The 23,775-nt window shown below is 35.0% G+C and overlaps 1 protein-coding gene and 2 long non-coding RNA genes across 3 annotated transcripts; 2 read left to right on the forward strand and 1 right to left on the reverse strand.

Annotated features, from left to right (window-relative positions):
* The first annotated feature begins 8,982 nt into the window (after positions 1 to 8,982).
* On the forward strand, positions 8,983 to 10,649 carry LOC103935665. The gene is made up of 3 exons (XR_665485.3): positions 8,983 to 9,169; positions 9,618 to 9,672; positions 10,421 to 10,649. It is a non-coding gene; the product is annotated as an uncharacterized LOC103935665 (long non-coding RNA).
* A 2,101-nt stretch (positions 10,650 to 12,750) lies between these two features.
* LOC103942388 (transmembrane 9 superfamily member 5) lies at positions 12,751 to 17,417 on the forward strand. Its single transcript, XM_048588890.1, has 7 exons — positions 12,751 to 12,988; positions 13,761 to 13,801; positions 14,120 to 14,699; positions 14,778 to 14,909; positions 15,620 to 15,776; positions 15,865 to 16,349; positions 16,900 to 17,417. Exons 1-7 carry the CDS (start codon positions 12,849 to 12,851, stop codon positions 17,114 to 17,116), a joined length of 1,752 nt encoding a protein of 583 aa, XP_048444847.1. The 5' UTR covers positions 12,751 to 12,848; the 3' UTR covers positions 17,117 to 17,417.
* Positions 17,418 to 21,443: 4,026 nt separating this feature from the next.
* Positions 21,444 to 22,343, reverse strand: LOC103935667. Its single transcript, XR_665487.3, has 3 exons — positions 22,077 to 22,343; positions 21,921 to 21,995; positions 21,444 to 21,827 (listed from the first exon to the last, which is right to left on the reverse strand). It is a non-coding gene; the product is annotated as an uncharacterized LOC103935667 (long non-coding RNA).
* Between the last annotated feature and the right edge of the window lie 1,432 nt (positions 22,344 to 23,775).

Below are 23,775 nucleotides of genomic sequence, written 5' to 3' on the forward strand. Positions count from 1 at the left end.
AACGAAAAATCACGATTTAACGGTTATATTAACTCCGATTTTGATGAATTTTTACAACAACACTCATTGATCCTACATGAATACAACAAACTAATTCGATCTTCAATTTAAAATATTTACAAAAGTGGATACCACAAAATATTATGTTATACTTAATGAAAGTATAAATAAACTCCAAGTGTTAGTGAATCTAATATTTTGATGGGATGTGCATTGTACGAAACTAGTTTCAATGATCCAACCGTCAAACTTGTTTGTATATGCTTTGAGATCGCAAACACCAAAAATTGTAAAAAACAAACGTGTAGAGATCATACAACGGGACAAACCTTTTCGACGACTATAAACGAAAAATCACGATTTAACAGTTATATCAACTCCGATTTTGATGATTTTTTTACAGCTACACTCCTTGATCTTGTATGAATGCAAGAAACTGATTCGATTGTCGATTTCAAATATTTACAGAAGTGGATACCACAAAATCTTATGTTATACTTGATGAAAGTATAAATAAACTCCAAGTGTTAGTGAATCTAATGTTTTGATGGGATATGCATTGTACAAAACTAGTTTCAACGATCCAACCGTCAAACTTGTATATGCTTTCAGATTGCATACGCCAAAAATTGCAAAAATAAAACGTGTAGAGATCAAATAACGGGACAAACCTTTTCGACGGTTATAAACGAAAAATCACAATTGAACGGTTATATTAACTCCGATTTTGATGATTTTTTACAGCTACACTCCTTGATCTTATATGAATGGAAGAAACTCATTCGATCGTCGATTTCAAATATTTACCCAAGTGGATACCACAAAATATTATGTTATACTTGATGAAAGTATAAATAAACTCCAAGTGTTAGTGAATCTAATGTTTTGATGGGATACGCATTGTACGAAACTAGTTTGAACGATACAACCGTCAAACTTGTTTGTATATACTTTGAGATCGCATCCGCCAAAAATTGTAATAAAAAAACGTGTAGAGATCAAACAACGGGACAAACATTTTCGACGGCTATAAACGAAAAATCATGATTTAACGGTTATATTAACTCCGATTTTGATGATTTTTTACAACGACACTCATTGATCCTATATGAATACAACAAACTGATTCGATCTTCAATTTAAAATATTTACAAAAGTGGATACCACAAAAGAAAAAGGCAATGCAAGAACCCGAAAGAAAAGGAAAAGGTCAAAAAAAAAAAAAGGACTTTGCGCAACGTAGGTACAATTACGTCGCGCAAGCCTGTTTTGCGCGACGCAGTCGTATGTACGTTGCACAAAGTCCTTTTTTTTTTTTTTTTTTTTTTTTTACCCGTTTTGCTTATAAGTACAAAATAAATAAATTAAAATCTACTTAGTAAATACATATACCATTGAATTTGATAGGAAACGCATTGTACAAAACTAATTTCAAAGATCCAATCGTCAAACTTGTTTGTATATACTTGGAGATCCCATACGACAAAAATCGCAAAAAACAAACATGCAGAGATTAAGTAACGGGACAAACCTTTTCGACGGCTATAAACGAAAAATCACGATTTAACAGTTATATTAGCTCTGATTTTGTTGATTTTTTACAACAACACTCATTGACCCTATATGAATACAACAAACTGATTCGATCTTCAATTTAAAATATTTACAAAAGTGGGTACCACAAAAGAAAAAGGCAATGCAAGAACCCCGAAAGAAAAGGAAAAGGTCAAAAAAACAAAAAAATGACTTTGCGCGACGTAGGTACAATTACGTCGCGCAAGCCTGTTTTGCGCGACGCAGTCGTACGTACGTTGCGCAAAGTCCTTTTTTTTTTTTTTACCCGTTTTGCTTATAAGTACAAAATAAATAAATTAAAATCTACTTAGTAAATACATATACCATTGAATTTGATAGGAAACGCATTGTACAAAACTAATTTCAAAGTTCCAATCGTCAAACTTGTTTGTATATACTTAGAAATCCCATACGACAAAAATCGCAAAAAACAAACATGCAGAGATTAAGTAACGGGACAAACCTTTTCGACGGCTATAAATGAAAAATCACGATTTAACGGTTATATTAGCTCCGATTTTGTTGATTTTTTACAACAACACTCATTGACCCTATATGAATACAACAAACTGATTCGATCTTCAATTTAAAATATTTACAAAAATGGATACCACAAAATATTATGTTATACTTAATGAAAGTATAAATAAACTCCAAGTGTTAGTGAATCTAATGTTTTCATGGGATACGCATTGTACGAAACTAGTTTCAGCGATCTAACCGTCAAACTTGTTTGTATATGCTTTGAGATCGTATACACCAAAAATTGTAAAAAACAAACGTGTAGAGATCAAGCAACGGGACAAACCTTTTTGACGGCTATAAACGAAAAATTACGATTTAATGGTTATATTATCTCCGATTTTGATGATTTTTTACAGCTACATTGTTTAACCCTATATGAATACAATGAACTGATTTGATCATCAATTTAAAACATTTACACAAGTGGATACCACAAAAGAAAAAGGCAATGCAACAGCCCCAAAAGAAAAGGAAAAGGCCCAAAAAAAAAGAGGACTTTGCGCGACATAGGTACTATTACGTTGCGCAAGCCTGTTTTGCGCGACGTAGTAGTACCTACGTCGCGCAAAGTTCTTTTTTTTTTTTTTTTTTTTTTTTTACCCGTTTTTCTTGTAAGTACAAAATAAATAAATTAAAATATACTTAGTAAATACATATACCATTGAATTTGATAGGAAACGCATTGTACAAAACTAATTTCAAAGATCCAAACGTCAAACTTGTTTGTAGATACTTGGAGATCCCATACGCCAAAAATCTCAAAAAACAAACATGCAAAGATTAAGTAACGGGACAAACCTTTTCGACGGCTATAAACGAAAATCACGATTTAACGTTTATATTAACTCCGATTTTGATGATTTTTTACAACAACACTCATTGACCCTATATGAATACAACAAACTGATTCGATCTTCAATTTAAAATATTTAAAAAAGTGGATACCACAAAATATTATGTTATACTTAATGGAAGTATAAATAAATTCCAAGTGTTAGTGAATCTAATGTTTTCATGGGATACGCATTGTACGAAACTAGTTTCAACGATCCAACCGTCAAACTTGTTTGTATATGCTTTGAGATCGCATACGCCAAAAATTGTAAAAAAAAAACGTGTAGAGATCAAACAACGGGACAAACCTTTTCGACGGTTATAAACAAAAAATCACGATTTAACGGTTATATTAACTCCGATTTTGATGATTTTTTTACAGCTACACTCCTTGATCTTATATGAATGCAAGAAACTCATTTGATCGTCGATTTCAAATATTTACACAAGTGGATACCGCAAAATATTATGTTATACTTGATGAAAGTATAAATATACTCCAAGTGTTAGGGAATCTAATGTTTTGATGGGATACGCATTATACGAAACTAGTTTCAACGATCCAACCGTCAAACTTGTTTGTATATGCTTTGAGATCGCATACGCCAAAAATCGAAAAAAAAACATGTAGAGATCAAATAATGTGACAAAACTTTTCGACGGTTATAAACGAAAAATCACGATTTAACGGTTATTTTAACTCCGATTTTGATGATTTTTTACAGCTACACTCTTTAACCCTATATGAATACAATGAACTGATTTGATCGTCAATTTAAAATATTTACACAAGTGGATATCTCAAAAGAAAAAGGTAATGCAAGAACCCTAAAAGAAAAGGAAAAGGGCAAAAAAAACAAAAAAATAATAAAAAGGGACTTTGCGCGTCGTAGTACAAAATAAATAAATTAAAATCTACTTACTAAATACATATACCATTGAATTTGATGGGGGTACAAAATTAGATTCAATGATCCAACCGTCAAACTTGTTTGTATATACTTCGAGATCACATACGCCAAAAATCGGAAAAAAGAAACATTCAGAGATCAAGTAAAGGGACAAAAAATTTCATCAGTTATAATGAAAAATCACAATTTAACGGTTATTTTAACTCCGATTAATGATTTTTTTACAGCTACACTCCTTAAGCCTACGTCACGCAAAGTTGGCAAAAAAGGGGTAAAGTATTCTTTGTTTGGTTCCAAGATCTTGCGCGACGCACAAAACGTCGCGCAAAAGGCATTTGCGCAACAGAACTTTGCGCGACTAAGGCTGGCGCTGCGCAAAACACCTTTGCGCGGCGTAGGAGCTGATGCGTCGTGCAAAGCTGTTTTGCGCGACGCCACTTTTGGTTGCGCAAAGTCCTTTTGCGCGACGAAATTTGATCCGTCGCGCAAAATTCGGTTGCACAAATATGTTTTTCTACTAGTGTGAAGAATAATTCCAAGAATTTAAAATTCGATTAACAACTGCTCAATTGTTAACCATTCCATAAAGAGACGCCTATTACACAGTTTTCTTTGATGCATCATTACATGGATTGGGATGTGTTTTAATGCAATTTGGAAGAGTTGTTGCTTATGCTTACGTCAACTAAATCCACATGAAAGAAATTATCCAACACGTGATTTAGAACTAGCGGCTATTGTTCATGCATTGAAGATGTGAAGACATTATCTGTTTGGCGAGCAATTTGAACTCTTTTCTGATCATAAAAGTTTGAAGTACTTATTTACTCAGAAAGAGTTGAATATAAGGCAACGACGCTAGATGGAATATCTTGAGGATTATGATTTTGGTTTACATTATCATCTAGGAAAGGCCAATGCAGTGGTGAATGCCTTAAGTAGAAAACCCCAATAACTTGCAACTAATTTGTTTCACCAAAAGTCAAAGATGGTATAATCTCTTTATGATTTTGAGTTGCATGTGAAAACACAAGAAGGTTGTGCATATTTGTGTAATTTATTCACCACTTTGATTAAGATAATCATCGACGCACAATAAAGTGATTTTGTATCTCAATCTTTTCAAACAAAGTCATCTCAGGATATACTTGAAGAATAAACTTCATGCAGATGGTAAGGTACTTAAATAGACTATATGAATTGGAAAGTTCCAATTTAAGGAATGTAGTTCTTCAGGAATGACATTATTTATCTTATACGATCCATCCTAGAGGAACCAAGATGTATAAAGATCTTCAGCGTCAATTTTGGTGGAGTGGTATGAAGAGAGATGTAGTAGATTTCGTGGTAAAATGTCACACTTGTCAACAAGTGAAAGCTGAACATCATAAACCCTTAAGTTCAATACGATCATTACTAGTGGCAAAATGGAAATAGGATCACATCATCGATTTTGTTATTGGTCTACCAAAATCCCCAAAACAACAAGACGCAGTGTGGGTTATTGTGGATCGTCTAACCAAGTTAGCACATTTCTTACCAGTCAAAACCCCATACTCTACCGAAATACTTGGAAAGCTTTATGTTGGGGAAATAGTTAAATTGCATGAAATCCTTATTTCGATTTTGTTTGATAGAGATCCCATATTACTTCAAAATTTTGGGGGAGTTGACAAAAAGCATGGGTACAAAACTTAATTTCAGTAGTGTTTTTCATCCCCAAATGGATGGACAATCAAAACAGACCATTAAATCTTGGAAGACATATTAAGAGCTTGCATTATGAATTTTGAGGAAGCTGGAAAGATCGTCACTTGCATAGTTTGCTTACAATAATAGTTATCAGTCGAGCATACAAATGGCACCATATGAAGCTTTGTATGGATGACATTGTCGACCACCCCTATGTATGATAGAAGTAGGATAAACTATGTTGTTAGGACCTAATCTAGTACAAGAAAAAACTAAAAAGATTATGGTTATCAAATAACAGATCCTAATGACTCAAAGTCGACAGAAGAATTACTTCCCCCTCAAACTAAACTTGGAGTATCCAAGTGAAGTTTGAACTAGCCAGGTATTTGAGCCTGGGATGATTGACTGGTCATCTTTCTGGATATAGTCTGATTTAATTTCCAAATGCTCAGAAGCATTCGTTACCGCACCTGATGTGACACTCCGTGAAATTGAAGGTATAGAAAAGGCTTTGATTAGACTATTAGTTACATCTCTAGAAGACCATAGCTCTTTAACATTACTAAGACTTATGCTGTCAAATATAATGTCATCATTGCTGTAAATTTGGTCAAGATCATCAAAAAACTTCCAATGTTAGCCCATCTGTAGTCAACAAGATCACCTTGTTCTTTACCTTCATTAGAGTTTTGAAAAATTTCACCATCTTTATCAAGTTGGATTCCCTCAGCTATGCAATGTTGTTCACTTGTTCCAACATTAGATAATGATAAATCACGCCGCGAGTCCATTCCAAAGTCAGAGGTAGAAATTCCTTCACTCTTGTCAAAATTAGAACTGCTTTCCAACTTTCTGTCCTGCAAGTCAATTTTGGACCCATGGGTCTTCTGTTCGGTAAGCTTGATGGGGTGAGATTCTTGTTTACATTCTTTCTTGTTGCAATAATCATCACTTGGCACGTTATACGGCACAATATGATCATTACTCTCACCTGCCGCACCCCATATTATGTTTGCAAGCTCCTCGTCGTTTTAATCAAACATGTCTGAAGAAGCCACAATTAATCGCAAAACTGAAACCGAATTCAAACCATTTCGAATAAAGTTGATGATCCAACATTGTAGCACTTTTAACTACACCAACTTTGGATTAACTTGACAGCAAGCTTGCTGGAACAAATGTAACAAGTAACTCTCTGCATTTTACTACTGCTGAGGCTAAACCGTAGTCCCATGAAGGCAGATAGTCTTTGCCCACTCCATTATCATCACACAAGATTACAACTTTAGTCGTTGATGAAGCCATGATGAAAGCCACAAGTAAGTTCCATGAATGGAATTCATTGAAACAAACCCAATAGGGAGAAGGTACAAGCAAATAGCACGTGATGAAGAGCAAACAAATTGGGATGCCATGCATGCGGTTCCCTAGAAAAAGGGACAAAATATTATTAGAAAATATTGTGATCACCATGAGGAAAGCCACTTACGTGGCATTGAAATTAAAGAGTTGTTCAAGTAACAAGGTTTCCTCTTTGATTTAATGCACCAATAGGCAAAGCCTTTCTTTATCCTCTTTGCTTCTACTGAGCACCGAAAGCACCACATGATGGAGAACAAGTATACAAGAAGTGGATGTAAACCAAAAAGAAGCATCCAGTGCCTACTGCCTTAGTAACTCTTGCGACTTAAATATTAATCCTGATTATAACTAAGTCATCAATATTAGTCATCATTATGTTTGATTCTTCAGTTAAATTTGTGGAGTTTCAAAAGCACTGAGGACTGCAGCAAGGGAGGAAAATAAGAGCTCCTCCAAAACTTGGAATGTCGTTCACGTGGGCTCTGTTGATTGAATATGGTGCAAGTAAACATGGAGTCAACGATGACCATGAAAATTATACAAATTACTCCAAATACCGTAGACGCGAACCATCTCAAGCAAAAAGCTCAATAGACTTACCACCTCAAATCAGTGGATTTGCGCTACATCAAAACAAATGGATCAAGCTCCCGTTAAATTACCGAGTTGACCCAAATGACACGAAGGCACCAATCGCTCCAATGGCCCAAAGTTCTCGCCCACATGAGCTAAAACTGCACAAGTTACCAACGCTCCACTGGCTTAAAGTCCTCGCCCGCATGAGTTTAAAACTGCACAAGGCATTAAATGCTCCTTGCCTGCATGAGCTGAAACTATACAAGGCATCAAACCCCAACAAATACATAAGGAACTACGAGTGACTTGATCCCTCAACGAGGGTACGTAGGCAATCTAGGGCTCTACCTAGATGCAGTCACAAAATCAAATAAAAATCCCCGAGTTACAATTTATTCATATTAGAATCAAAGGGTATTCCTTTCCCAAAAGAAATGTTGTAATTAATAGGCGCGTAGCCTAGAATGGGTCGAACTCAAATTAATAAAACCCTCTTCAAAAAAAATGAACGAGGGTGAAATTGTGTCAAGTGAATTATTTGTTTACATATTATGTACAATTTTTGCTCAACAGTTTGAAAATCCAGCAAACCAAATGAAGTCCATGACAAACACTAATCTTGAAGCAATGAAGAATCTTGAACCCAAATATCCCAAATATCACACTAATATCCCAGAAAAGACTCACAAGAAAGATGAACAAGTGGTGTGTAAATTCAATATACCACTCTTTGGCTATCGGCCTTACTAATTGACAAAATAGCAAACATTTTCTTATTGAAACATTTAATCAAACAAATTATGTGCACTGTGAAAACCAGAAATCAAGAACTTGATAAAAACTTCAATCTTGAGCCAAAGAACGCAGAGGAAGCAAACCAGAAACCTTGGCGAATCAATCTACCAACTAGCAGCAACCATGGCTTTCCTTTCTCGCTCACACACATTGAGAAATCGAAGATTGAGCAAAACCCGAGTGAGAATTGGTTGTGGGTTTGTCTCTAAACGCCGCAGTTCGGCTTCCCTCGATGACCCCCGAAGATGGTCTGGTGAGCCACTCATTGGTCTCCACAAAGACAACGACCCAGAAGACGGCTGAGCAGAAGAAGGGCTGCCGCACACTGGTGGTTGAATCAAAGAGCAAAGGGGAATCATCGCTGTCTCTTATCAAAACCAAGGTCAAAATTGGAGCCTGCCCAATACGAAGTTCTTCTTAGAGGGAGAAATCTTCAAACCAGAATAATCAGCCCAACAATCGTAACAATCGGGATCCCACCAATCGTAGAAAATCAACCCAAGAACAAACGCGGAAGCATCGAAAATCTAATGAAAATTTGGAAAGAAACTAAAGCTAGAAACAAATGAAAAATAATGAGAAATTGAACCACCAGAATCAAAGGCGTGAGTCTGGTGGCTCTGATACTATGTTAACTACATTGAAATACCATGTTAACCAATGAATCTATAAAAGATTGAAGAAAGAAACGATGGCAAAAAGATGAACAAGGAATACATAATGTTTAGGGTTACCGCCTTTTCCCATTCATTTAGTATTTTATTATTATTATTTTCATTCCTTCACTATATTTTATTCTCTCCCTCATTTATGTCAGTTCTCTCTCTCTCAGACTTTTCCTTTTCTTTCTCAAATCTTCGTCTTCTTTCTCTCTAAACTGAGACAAAGAGCAACAGGTAGTTTTCCTTCCATAACATAACTTCAATTCTTCTTATTACTCATCTATCTTATCTGGATGATTCAATTTTATTTGGGAATTAAGGTGCTTATTCATCCACATATTAGGCTGATTAGGCTAGCCTAATAGCTGGAGTTGGAAATCTAGGTCTAACTCTTAATCATTAGAATTCGTCCTACAAATAGTGGGCGTTGGAAACTCTAATTTGATTTTCCCAATCTGAGTGTTTTGAGAATTTTGTATATCTGCATACGAAAGGGGAAATTTCAAGTCCGTTTCTGTAAGTTTTAGCTTCAAATTCGTATTTTAATTTTGATCCAGTTTTACAAATTTCTTAAAGAAGTTTATTAATGTTTATAACTTTTGATTTAGTTGTTCAGAGTTGAATTTTTATTCTAATCTTTGATTTTAAATTTTGTTCTATGCATATATGTGTTTGGGATTAGAGCGAAGTTGTAGGGTTTGAAGAGCTTACGGAGAAATTCAATTTCTGCAAATAAGGTAGGCGGTTATGGGAAACCAACATGACATCTTGTGTTGAAATGACTGTGTTCTGATATATGAATATGTAAATGTTTCAGAGATTAAAGTGGTTGTATTCTGATATGCATATATGTTTTATAAATGTGATTTGGATAATGGTGTTATTTCACTTGTTTCTTAAATATGCATATACTATCGATCGTATTGTGAATAATATTTCGCTAGTATCACTGTGCTTGTTAAATTAATTTGTCATCTGCTTCAATGCAGATTGAAATTTCTTTGTTTTTTGTTGTCTAACGAAAAGATGAAATAAAAATATGATTGTTACGTTGTGAGATTGAATAGTTTTAGTGCGAAGAAAATGTATTTTGAGATGATCGAGGTTAGGATTTTTATGTAGTTGAGCCGATTCTTGGTAGGTACCAGACTCCCAGGTCTACCCAATTGCACAAGGTTTTGTTAGGATAATTCGGAACTGGTGACAAAGAAATTGGCAAGATGACTAGCAAAAATGGGTAATTAGGAATGATTTGGGTTTTGAGTGATTTGGAATAGTTTTTCACTTGGAATAGTACGGTATGGGATGTACAAATTTTAAGTGATTAATTATTCGAATTAGGGGATTAAGTGATGCGTTTTTTATTATATTTTGTATCTACATAATTGATTAAACTCCTTTTCTTTTTTTTCTTTTTTTTTCTTTTTCTTTTGAAGGTATAGGTCCCTATTGAGCTTTTAGCTCACCCTAATTAAATTTGTGCAGGTCATGGACTGGAGAACCAGTTGTGTCTTTTGTGTGAAGTCTGGAGCAGTGTGTATACAAATAAATGAAGAAGCTTGGATGTTTTCTTCTTTTCTTTTTGTTATTTTGCTTTCTTTCGTCGTTTTTGGTTTGTTGGAATGAGGAACTACTTGTGTGATTTTTTTAGTAGTAGCCCAAAAGTTGTAATTCCGAATGTAAAAGTATTTTAATAAAGTTCATGTTTCCGCTATTTTTTTTATTTTTGTGTATAATTATAAATTTTTATTTCGCTCTTCACATTTTAATTACTTCAAATTAGCTAATTTAGTTAAAATGTAATCATGTCCTAATCAGAGGTTTAGACTTAATCTTGAATTGGGGTGTGACAAACTACCACCACTCAACTACGTAAAGCCCAACCATCCCATCACTATGATTAATACCTCATGACTATCATCTTTGAAATTGCCGTGGAGCTTAACACATGAACAACATATATTAAGTGACGTGGAACATGTTTAATGGTTGGATTTCACACATGGAATAATAGGTATCACTATCAATGGTTGAGCTCGTCGCACGTGCACTAAGAGTCGGAAGAAAATTATTACACCAAAATGGCCACCACTACCATCACTAAACTACGTAAAGCCCAACCATCCGGTCACACAATATAACCATCTTCTTCCAATCTTGACAGATTTGCGACCTTTTGAGGTCCTGCTCCTGGATGTGTGACTTTTATTTTTGTATTCCTAGGTGTAGTTTTTTTTTAAATAATAAAATATTTTCCTCGTACTGTCTAAAGTTTCACCGAGAAAAAAAAGGGTTCAAATGAATGATAAAGTTTCGACTAAATTGTTAACGAACATAATGAAGGTGGTACATATTAGACTCGTAAGTTGAAATCGGTTGGTCATGGCCCTACCCAGCCCTTTGATGTTCGGCTTGAGGAGTTAAACGAATTGATTTGAGATATTTATGGCCCAGCCCAGCTCAAGGGCCAATAACTCTCTTCTCTTGTCAAATACCTATAAAGTCTGACCCTACCATCAGGATGGGCCAACCTTGTACGTTTAAAAAATGTTCAAACTCGGCCTGATCCATAAGTCCTTGGCAAAATCTAGCCGCTCAAAGTATTGATAGGCAATACCATATGCTTTTCACATTTCACGTACCTTTTAATTATATATCGAATGATTTGAAGATGATTAAGTGATATAAATTAACAGGAGATGTCAGGATGTAAAAAGAGGTGTGTGGATCACACAAATTTTTTTTGGTTCAAAAGTTTAAGATTAGGATTTTAAATTTTAAGTAAGTCTCACGCTATCTAAAATTTAAACTGAAATTAATTTGACCGCACAAAATGCCTGAATTTTAATTTAACTAAGCAAATTTAACGAGGCGAAAAATTCCCATTATAGGTGCTCTTACAAACTTAGTACATGCCCAATAAGACATGAGTTTACGTGGCAAATTGACAAGATTTTTCAGTTTGCATTTGTGCATGCTAGAAGTCTACAGGGGATGAGAATCCTATTCGGATCTTCTTTGTGAGGATTACATCAGAGCCGTTCATCGTATATTATGCGATTAGTTTTTGTTAGGAATTATTTGTGTTTAATTTTAAATAAATAAATTCAAAATTATTTATGACTACATGATGTACGATGAATAGTTAAGATGTGAGAATCCCTAGGATCCCCACAACTTAGATTCGAATGAGATCCAAATCCTCCATATGGTATTTGTTCAATTTTCCCAAATATTTCATCGTTGAAATTAAATTGGGCTCGGTATTATTTTTTATTTATTTTTATTTTGAACAAACAATATGATCTACATTAAAAGTAAACTGTAGCAATGATCCATCAACTTTAATCAAATTGGAGCAATGGTCCCTCAACTAAAAATCAATTACCATTGGTTCCTCAACTCATCAAACTGAGTAGCTATGGTCATTTTCCTTAATTTCGTTAGAATTTTGTCAAAATAAGTTATGTTGAAAGGACTATTGCTACAATTGAGATTCCTCAGTTCATCAAATCGTGTGGCTATGGTCCTTTTCGTCAGAATGTCGAAATGAGTTATCTTAGAATGACCATTGCTACAATTGGGCTAAAGTTGAGGGACTATTACTCCAATTGAGCTAAAGTTGAAGGATCCATTTCTCCAGTTGGATCAAAGTTGATGGACCAATGACAATGAATTTTTAATTAAGGGACAATAGCTGCACGTTTTAATGAGTTGAGCAACCAATGGTAATAAATTTTTAGTTGATGGACCATTGCTCAACTAAAGTTGAAGGATCCATGACAATGAATTTTTAATTGAGGAACCAATAACAATATAGCATCGGTTTGACCAAACCCATCTGTCCAGAGTCTGCACTCTTTCTGAATCCAGAGCTACTGCTGCTGCTACTTCTTGCAGTTTTTCGTTGCAAATGAGTCTCCTGGTGGTCCTCCTCACGATCCTTACATTCTCAGTTCCTTCTGCGACAGCCTCAGCAAGCGATCACAGCTACAACGTAGGAGATCATGTCCCCTTCTTCGTCAACAAAGTTGGCCCCTTGAACAACCCCAGGTACCATTATCTTCCCCATCGCCGATTGAATACAAATTGTTTAAATTCTCTAAATTTTTTGAGAGGAAAGGCTAACAGTTTAAAGTTCTTGCATCGTATGATCCGCCGAAAACTCCTTTTTAGTTTTCGTTTTCTTCCCAATTTTTCTGAAACACTGAATTTGAAGATGGAGTGCGAAACCCATTTGAATGGTGCTCAACGAACTGATTTTCGTAAAACGATATTGTTTTTAGGACATTAGGAATTTGATGGGTTTTGATTGTGGAATTCATGAGTTTGAAATGAAGTTTAATTGACAGCATTAGGGCTAACATTTGAGGGGTAGCAAATTTACGGTGACTTTTAGGAAAGCGAGACAATGGTTGTATATGTAGGCTGTGTGAATATTCGATGAAATTAGTAGTTCTACGATCCAAGTTTGAATTCTCACTTCGTAATAAAAAGCTGATCTGTTCCTGTTTCCTTAACAATTTGCATTGAATTCTCATTTCGTAATGAAAAGCTGATTTGTTCCTGTTTCCTTAACGATTTGCAAGGTATAACAATTGATAGTTCGAATAAAGATGAGTGCTTTTTAAAGGATTGGGGGGGCTTGAGATGCAAATTAATCTTGTTTATTATGTACAGTATAGCTTTAGATCCAGATGACATTGGGTATACTGCATGCTAGGAGTTAAAGATGAATAAACTTAAATGAAATAATCTCTCTTTCCTTGGTAACGTTGCCTTCTTTCCGCTTTTAATATTGTTTCCACTTGTTATTCTCTTGCAGTGAGACCTATCATTACTATGATTTGCCATTCTGCCACCCAGGTTAGCCTTTAGGGTCAGAGTGAAATTTTTATTGTGCAATGCTTAGTCGAAGAAGTAACTGAAACCTTGTATCAAGATTAGTTGTAACTTGCGCCTAGGTTTTCTGCAAGTACGAACGATGCAACATCAGAACAATGAGTTTTCCATCGTTTAATATCACCAATCTTTGCATTACATAAAGAATGTAGGGAAAAAGTTAAACATATTATCATATCTTTTTGCTTTTCAAGCTTTGTTTTGACCAGAAACTGTCTTGCATTGCAATTTTATTTTCAATAACTTAGTAAGAGTAGTGATGCCGACCATTGTGGCTTGCAGATCCGGTAATCCAAAAGAAAGAATCCATTGGGGAAGTTTTGAATGGGGATCGTTTGGCCAACTCCTTATATCAGTTGAATTTCAGGCAATACAAAGCTGGAGAGAGTCTATGTCAGAAGAAGCTTAAAGTTGTTGAAATTGTGAAGTTCAGGGATGTTATCAGTAATGAATTTTACTTCCAGATGTATTATGATGATCTTCCAGTCTGGGGGTACATTGGGAAAGTTGAAGATGAGAGTTGGGAAAAAGGGACCAAGTATTATCTGTTCACACATTTGTCTTTTGATGTTCTTTACAATGGAAACCAAGTAATAGAAATACATGCTTTTAGTGATCCAAATCATGCCGTTGATATAACAGAAGATGTTGATACTGACGTTGAGTTCACTTATTCGGTTAACTGGAATACCACATCAACTCAGTTCCAGAACAGGATGGACAAGTACTCAAAGGCTTCATTACTGCCAGTCCGCCAGAAAATTCATTGGTTCTCATTCATTAATTCCATTATCATCATTGTGCTTTTGATGGGATTGCTTACCTTGCTCATAATGCGACGCCTCAAAAATGATCTGAGAAGGTAATACATTATTCACAATATTTTCCAACTACATTATGTTTTTACTTGGTCAGCCTAGTGTAATGAATCTTGTCATAGGTTCTCAAATAGCGATGAAGAAGAAGACAAGGAGGTTGGCTGGAAATACATTCATGGTGATGTTTTCAGATATCCTCCAAACATGCCATTGTTTTGTGCTGTCTTGGGTGTGGGTACCCAACTGCTTGCCATGTAAGCTAATTTATCATTCTTCAGTCAATTCTCTTCTTGTTTCATAGCTTGTTTCATAGCTTTATGTTTTATAGATATCATGGTGATAGATATTTCACTCTGTTTTTACCGTGAAGGGAACACCTATAGAACAGAGGGACATCATACCCTCTGTAAATGTTGGACAGTCTAATGTGACCTTTCTTATGTGCTTTCACACATAATTTCATATATGTATAAGATGTAGGACAATAAGAGTAATTAGGCTGATAAGAAGATACTTGGACTCACTCCATCCTTTGGCATCACCAGAAGGTTCCCTAGAATCACTCCAAGGTTGATGTGCCTCACACAAAAGCAGAAAATCCAAGATTTCTTTCCATTAACACTGATTTTGAAAGCTAACAAGCTTGCCCCTTTTAGGCAAATTGATACATGAACCTAGAAAGATCCTCATTAGTACTTAGGAATTCTAAAGACTAATTTATGACACTTACTGCATTAATTGTAACTCAAAGACAATGAACTTGCTGACTATATGTATAAACTGCACTTATTACATAATACTCTAATTTATTGAATTTTGAACTTGGCTCCTGCATCAGTATATTAACCTACAGTAGAATATTGTGATTTTTCAGTACTGTTAAAAAACCGCAGACTGTATGAGTGTCAACTTTTAACCTTTGTTTTAGTTTTAACTTTGATTATTTTTTGTTTTAAATCTTCAGGCTATTTATCTTATTTTTGCTAGCATTTTTTGGAGTCCTATATCCGTATAATCGTGGAGCTTTGTTCACTTCTCTCGTCTTTATATATACTCTTACTTCAATCATCTCTGGGTACACTGCTTCTGCTTTCCACAATCAATTTTCAGTGACAGGATGGGTAATTTTCTTCATCATTTTGCTCTAGGATTAGTCTTTTGTTTAGCATCTTATTTATATCTTTTCACACAAACAATGCTAATTTCCAGGAAAGGAGTGTTCTTCTAACAGCTATTCTCTACCTGGGTCCATTGTTCGTAACATCGTCTATCCTTAATACAGTTGCTATATCTTATGGGGCAACAGCTGCAATTCCTTTTGGCACTCTTCTAGCAATTCTTCTCATATATGCATTCCTTGTCATCCCATTGCTTGCTTTTGGTGGGGTGATTGGTTATTGTATAAGATCTGAATTTCAAGCACCTTGTGCTATAAAGCAATATCCAAGAGAGATCCCACAATTAGCTTGGTACAGGAGAACCCCTTGTCAAATGTTTATTGGAGGTCTCTTGCCTTTTAGTGCAATTGCTGTTCAGTTACACCACCTGTATGCAAGCATGTGGGGCTTTAAAATTTACACTCTACCTGGAATTTTGTTTGTTACGTTTATCATCCTCATTATAATGACTGCAATCTTGACTGTCGGCTTGACATACATTCAGCTTTCTGTTGAAGACCATGAATGGTGGTGGAGGTATATTCTCTTCCTCATGCACTCACGAATATGCATTGAGCATTTAGTCTTGTACATTTGCATGAATGCATGTTTCTTCAATTCTGATGTGCTTAACTTTCTATTTTTTGCCTGTCATGTTTTGAATAGAATGGAAATGTTGAATCAAGCTCTTTTCTTGTTATTGGCATTTCCTGTTAGACTTCACTGACATTGCTGTGTTTGGCTTTAAGTTGTTGATGGTATTTGTTTCAAACTCCACTAAACTTTTAACATTTCCCGTCAGTGGTTATAACTTAGTGTTGTGATGCCTTTGCGAATGAGCAGTCTAATAACTTGAGCAAATGTTTAAACTTTATTATCTGCTGTGTTGTACTGTAATTATGGAAGAATGAAGAAAATGTTACTCGATCTAGCAGGGCAGATGATGTTATCTTCTTAAATGACAGGTCCTTTTCTCTTTGCAAAGAAATTTATTTTGTTTCGGGGCTACTGGGGTTTTCTTGTGTTTCCTATGCTAAGTGAGTGCATTGCTTGAGCCAATGTTGACTCTGTCTTGTGGCTGATGCAGGTCTGTGTTGTGTGGAGGATCAACAGCTATTTTTATGTTTGCGTATAGCATTTACTTCTATTCGAGATCAAAGATGACCGGTTTTATGCAGCTATCCTTCTTCGTTGGATATAATGCTTGCATGTGTTATGCATTCTTCTTGATGCTCGGTGCCATTAGTTTCCGTGTTTCCTTGGTATTTGTTCGCCACATATACGGTGCTGTTAAAAGTGAATGAACAATTGCGGCCACCATGCCCAAACCCCTGGTGAGGAAACGTGCGAGTAGTCGGTCACATTTGTAACATCTATGATTGAAGAATTTGAAACCACAGTATGAAATCACAACACTCAACTGTGGATGCCGATGTATGCATGCATTCCATTGTAGTAGTTTTTTTAATGATCATGCAACTACCGCAATGCTGGTTAGTTTCTTCTCTATGCCTCCCCCTCTTTCGAAATGTTGGTTAGTTGTACGTATAGTTATGCATTCGGAAAGAATGAAGTTTGATCTAAATATTAACCAATTATTAGCAATGTGTTTACGCTTCCAATTTATGTGGTGGCACAAGTCATTTCTGATGCTCTCCTGCCCGCGTTGCTTGCTGTCTGTCCTTACTCCATCGAAATCACACCATCAGACCACCACTCTCTCCCTCTCTCCTCGTCCTGCTCGACTACCACAATGGCTCCCTGGGTGAGCAAATCCAGATGGCCGTTCACCCAAAGCTAAGGCCCCCTCTCTCTCACGTCCTCCATTTCCAACTTCTCGTCTTTGGGCTTTCAGAATTGGATTCTGGGTTTTTTGAAACAGAGGGTTCTGGGTTTTTTGGACAGGATCGGTGAAATTGAGGAACAGGGGAGGAGAGAGAGTTTGATGAAGAAGGGTCTTTTTCATTTGGGTCGGTGAAATTGACGAACAGACAAGGTTTGTTTTGCAAATGGAATTCCATGAAAGAGGATTGGGTTTTGCGAATTGAGGTTGGGATTTTTCTAGGTTGGATTTGAAGAGGAAAGAAAACAAATGAAACGAAAGAGAAATTATGGGTTTGATTTGAAGAGAAAGCAAAGAAAAACAATATAAAATACGGGTTTTATTTTTTCTGGGTTTGAATTTAGAGGAATTCTCGGGTGCGAAGAATAGAAAACAAGAAAGAAAAGTGAGAAATGAAAGAGAGTAAAAAAAAAAAAAGAAGGGTTTTTATCACAAATAGTCTCTGAAATTGACTCTCACCATCAAGATGGTTTGTGAAATTAAAAGTCAACAAATGTAGTCTTTGAAATTAGGTGTCGCAAATCAATGTGGTTCTTCCAAAACAATTTTGTTAAAAAATCTGTTAAGTGCTGTTGTGGCACATAAATGGGCCCTATAAGTCTTTTTTTTTCCCTCACAAATGGTCCTTGAAATTGACCCATGACATCAAAATGATCATTGAATTGACCTACGACATCAAAATGATTCCTGAAATTGAAAATTGATTAATTAGTCCCTAAGTGTCTTAAATCAATGTAGTCATTTCGTCACAATTTTGTTAAAAATTCTGTTATGTGTTGATGTGACACATAAATGGTCACACAAGTTTAAATAAATTTAAAAAAAAAATTTACAAATATGTTTAAGAATTTAATAGTTAATAAAAAAATTGTCAACCTAAAAACCTAGTCCTGCAATCACCTTTAATCCCAATTCACATTTCTATACCTCCTTCACTCTCTATTCTCTCTCTCAAAAAAAAAAAAAAAAAAAAAAAAAAAAAATCTCAATACACCTATCTTCACACATTTCGACACCTTTCATCGAATAGAACCTGGATTGAGATCACCTTTGGTGACGACTTGGCCCATTGGCAATGACTTATGGGACATCACTGTTAACATTTAGGCGATCAACATCCTCACAACCTTAATCTTGGAGAGCTTGTTCGACGCTTCTCTGGTGGTTTAGTGATGCAAAGAACGAGGATGTTTGCCTTTAGATAATGAGGTTATAACCGAGGTGCGTCCGTTGTTGGTTGAAAACTACTTCCACACCCCCTCTTAGGCCTTGGTTAAGCCTTGTGCCTTTGAGAATTTATGGAATAGAGCTCTCTTCGGAGTAGGCCTTACTATAAGAAAAAAATTTCATTGTGTAAAAAAGTATTTAGACAACTTTTTTAATTAATTATTAAACACACATCAGCACATAACAAATTTTTTTACAGAATTGTGGCGGAAGGATCATATTGATTTGCGACACCTATTTTCAAGGACTGCATTGATTGATTTTCAATTTCTGAGACCATATTGATGGTGTGGGTCAATTTCAAGGACCATCTTGATAGTGTGGGCCAATTTTAGGGACCATTTGTTATAAAAACCCGTAAATCTTGTGGGGCCCATTTTTGTACCACATCAGCACTTAACGGAATTTTAAACAGAATTGAAACGGAATGACCATATTGATTTGCAACACCTATTTTCACATTGATTGATTTTTAATTTCATGGACCATCTTGATGGTGATGGTCAATTCAGGGACCATTTGTGATAAAAACCCAAAAAAAAGATGTAATATTAATAACAATAAAATATTAGTAAGATAAACTAAAAAATAACAAAAAAGTATTTGAACCCCAAAAGTAATTTAATATGTGATTTAGTCCGGATCATACACTTCACTATCCTTATACTACTTAGTCCATACCAAGCTAATCTAGCTTAGTCCTTGAAGTTAGTTCGATGCAACAAACGCACCCCTAACGTGTTTTTTTGGGTCCATAAATGGAATTCATTGAAACAAACCCAATAGGGAGAAGGTACAAGCACATAGTATTATTACCTCATGCGGGGAGTAGCACATCCTAGAAATCAAGGGCTAACAAAACTAACTAAATCATGTAGGCATTCAATCACTGGCGCTTTGCGCACCTAAATGTTTGTGCAACCGTTGCAACTGCTGATCTGGAGTGCTTCGATTCTATCTGGAGTAGTTGTGGATTGATTCTCGTCTTCTTCTTGTTTTTTTAGTTTTTTATTATTATTTTTTTATTTTTTATTTTTTTTTAATCTGGAGCGATAATTGTGAGATGCTTAATCTAATGGGTGAAATTAATTTAAAGTGTGGGTGTTTTCATCCGATGGTCGGAATCACTATTGAGGTGGAATTTTACATTATTAAGTGAGGATATTTTTGGCATTTCGGAATGCTTCACCATTTTGTGCCTCACTATATATATAGATAGATACACACTATATATATTTAACCAAAAATCAATGAAAATTTTACAAATTAGCCAATATTTAACTGGCTGATTTTTGTTTTGGATTTCACCAATATGATATTTTTATTAATTAAGTTTAGGTCAATAAGAAATCTCACGTAAATTTCAAGCCATATATATTGTTAGAAAATTAATTTTTTGCCATTTGTGATTAGAAAAGTAATTCCATTTTATGGGCAAAGAAAAAAGTAATTTAATAGCTATCTCTTATATTGCGTCACTTAGGTCTTCAACAGTAATTGAAGTAGTTTCAGACAGCATGAATACTATTACACTATTGTTGACTTATTGTGATTTTAATAAAGAAAAACTAATGAAAAAGACTTGAAAACTTTGAATTTTAACGATAAAGACAAAATAAAGAGTAAAGTGAATAGTATCAGAATTGACTTTTTAGTGTAAAAATGTGGTTTTTTGTTAAAGTGAATAGTACTGGGAGCTTTTCGTTAAAGTTCTCCTTTAATAATTGTAGGAGTCATACTTTTTTATGTAGTTAGATTATGTATAATTTTAAAAGGAAATTAACAAAAAGAGTTTCAAAATTTTAATTTTAAACTATAAGTATTCAAACAACTTTATTTAATGATTACTAGCATTTACCTATACACTTTATGTGTATGAACACATTTTTTTTAAAAATGAGAAGGAGAGAGAGAGAGAATGTGGGGGGAGTGGGAGGTTTTTGTTTTTGATTTTTTTTTTTAATATTGGAGGTATTTTAACAACACCTGTAGGTGAGGCTTCAATAAAAACAATAAAATTCGGACCTATGAAATTACATTATGGCCCATCATTTTTTTTTGTGTGATAGAAGACTAATTTGTCTTTTCATCATCTTTTGGTTGACAAAGATAATTTTATTAATACCTCAACTATTGGGTCATTAATAGTTTCATACCTCGTCTTTAAAAAGTTTCAATGTCATACCTTATTTACGAATTTGCTGTAATGTTCTACCTCCGTTACATTATCTATCAAATCCTCCGTTATATGCTGACCTGGCTTATGCTGGGTCCCATCCTCTCCACATATGAACTTTCACGTGGTCCCCCACGTAGATTTCCTGCCAAAATTAATTTCCATGTCATTTTTGAAAAAATAAATTTTGAATTTTTTTTTCCAACTATATTTTTTCCCGCCAAAAAAAAATTTAAAAAAATTAAAATTTTAAAGGGTCCAATTTTGGAAGATAATACAACCTAAAAAACCAAATGGAAATTCTACATAAACACATGATCCCACATCAACACATGATGTAAGCTAGAGATGAACACAAATCCTACATAAACACATGATATAACCAAAAGATGAACACAAAGTCCACTTCAAACATTTAATCCATCCAACATTTACAAAGATATCCATTTGACATCCTTGTATATCCCAAAATGTACAGTGCACTGATTCAAAAAACCTACTGTCAAATCCATCTAGCAAAACAGTGCATTTTTAGGGTTCCAAATCAGTTCAAAAAACCAAAAGAAATTCAATGTTTGTGATGTCTAATTCCAGAACCCATGTACCATAATTTCAGTTCCTATTGCACATAAAACATGAACTAAAAAATAGTAATTTGTTACAATTTGTAGCATCTTTAGGTCTTGGTTTGCCTTGTCTTTCTCTGCTTAGTGGATCTCGGTGAATGAGCTTCAGGATTTGCATATGAACCATCCCCTATTTGTGATGCCTAATTTCAATGTTCATTACAAAAGGTCAGATGCAAAGCAAAGTTCTAAACTAAACTTGCTGTTGTAAACAAAGGAGAGGATTACGTTTTTACCTTAGATTTCCTTGTCCTCTTTTTAAGTGCAGCTTCGGCTGATGATGATGCTCTCCCTTGTGCTAATGTGGATGCCTATAACAAAGTACAATATCATTGGAGCACATAGATTAAGGGATTAAGGATTAAAGGATTAAAGAAAGTACAAAATGTTACCTGTTTGTCCCTTGGAGGAAGATGTGGATGATGGGTCCTTGAATTATGTCTTTCTTACTTGCATATAGTGCACTTCAAAGGACCTTGCCCTTTCTTTCCAAGCTTAAGTGGCTTAGGAGGACCTTCAGGATTATTTGGTGGGTTGGTGGGAGTTTGTTCACCATCTTTCTCCAATTAAGTAGCTTCTTTGTTTCTCTTCTTCCTTGGTCTTCCGGGTTGCCTTGTATATAATGGAGGCAAGATTGGTGGGTTTTCAGTATCCTCCCACAATGACATACCATTCATTGGCATTATTAAGTGAGAATAAACTTCCAAGTACCGTACCTTTGAATAGTAAGCATCCACATAATCCTCAAGTTTTTCTCTTTTGAAATGGATGGCAAATATTGCATGGTTGCAGGTTTTCCTGTCAAGTCATACTTCCTACAAGAGCATGTCTTGTCAATTAAGTCCACCACATATTGTTCCCTACCTCCAACATCCACTTGAAATTTGGTCCCTCCTGACCATTGTGCAATGCATCTGCCACTTAAGAATTTGGCTTCCTCCAACTTCTTCTTAATCTTAAAGCAGAGATCTCCTACTTGCTTCATCATTATACCTCACCTCATTTGAATTCGGCTTTTGCCTTGGCACTAGTATGACTGCATTGAATGTTTCACACAAATTATTTAGGAACATGTCACACTTTGGATAGGTATCAAAGTGGGGCTTACTCCATTGAGTTGCATGCTTATTCACTAGCCATTTGTAGGCCTCCTCATCTAGCTTGTTAACCTCCTCCATTGCCTTTTTTAAGTGTGGAACCGTTGTTGTTTTGGCAACTGCCCCTAGAGTATCCTCAAAGTTTTCCCCTTGAAAAAATTCCTATAGTTTGTGTACAAATGCCTTACACAGAATCTGTGGTGGCATCTGGGGAGAACATTTTGAAATGCTGGAATTAGCCCTTTTTGCTTGTCATTGATAAATGTCTACCTAGGGGTGGTTCGGTATGGGATCCCATACCGAAATCATTGTCCCGATTCCCAAACCGAAATTTTTGGGAATCCCAAATTCAATCCCAATCCCAAACCAAATTTTCGGGAATCCCAATTTTCGGGAATCCCGAAATAATTTCGGGATTTCGGGACAAATCGGGAATCCCAAAATGCTTTTGGGCTTTTGGACTAAAATTTGACATATTATGTTTTTGGGCTAAAATTTGACATATTATAAAGTAATAAATAAAGTAACAAACTCAAAAGCAAAAATCGTAGTTACAAGCCAAGGTTTATAAATAAAGTAACAAACCCAAAATCAAAAAAATTAGTTATGAGCCAAAATTGTGTTGTATTCTCCTCACCTCCCAAATTAGCCGTGTCTAAAACAATAAACCACAAATCATTTACATTGAATTATAGTCTAATAGATAATAAATACTAAGAAAATAAAAGAGGAAATTAAATTGTTTACAACTAATAAATAATGAATAATTCAAATACAAACTTTTCATATCACTAACTATTAGTACTAGTTAGAACTTAAACTACATCAAATATTAAGGTGCATCAATTATAACTATCAGTATACCCTTTATTAACCTCCCTATAGTGAATTACACCACATCAGTTATATTAATTAGTTTTATTAATGTACTAGTTTATCAATTAACAATATGCATGCACAATATTAAGGTACTAGTATAATATATGTATACTGA

Source organism: the organism of the source record quoted next, unplaced genomic scaffold (assembly GCF_019419815.1).
Source record: "Pyrus x bretschneideri cultivar Hongxiangsu unplaced genomic scaffold, Pyrus_bretschneideri_v1 Contig29, whole genome shotgun sequence".
NCBI classification, from domain to species: Eukaryota; Viridiplantae; Streptophyta; class Magnoliopsida; order Rosales; family Rosaceae; genus Pyrus; species Pyrus x bretschneideri.

Coding starts and splice junctions, on each gene's coding strand:
- LOC103942388 (XM_048588890.1), top strand. CDS start 12,849: ATGAGTCTCCTGGTGGTCCTCCTCACGATCCTTACATTCTCAGTTCCT. Junction 14,910..15,619: donor GGTACCCAACTGCTTGCCAT/GTAAGCTAATTT, acceptor TTAAATCTTCAG/GCTATTTATCTTATTTTTGC. Junction 15,777..15,864: donor AATTTTCAGTGACAGGATGG/GTAATTTTCTTC, acceptor GCTAATTTCCAG/GAAAGGAGTGTTCTTCTAAC.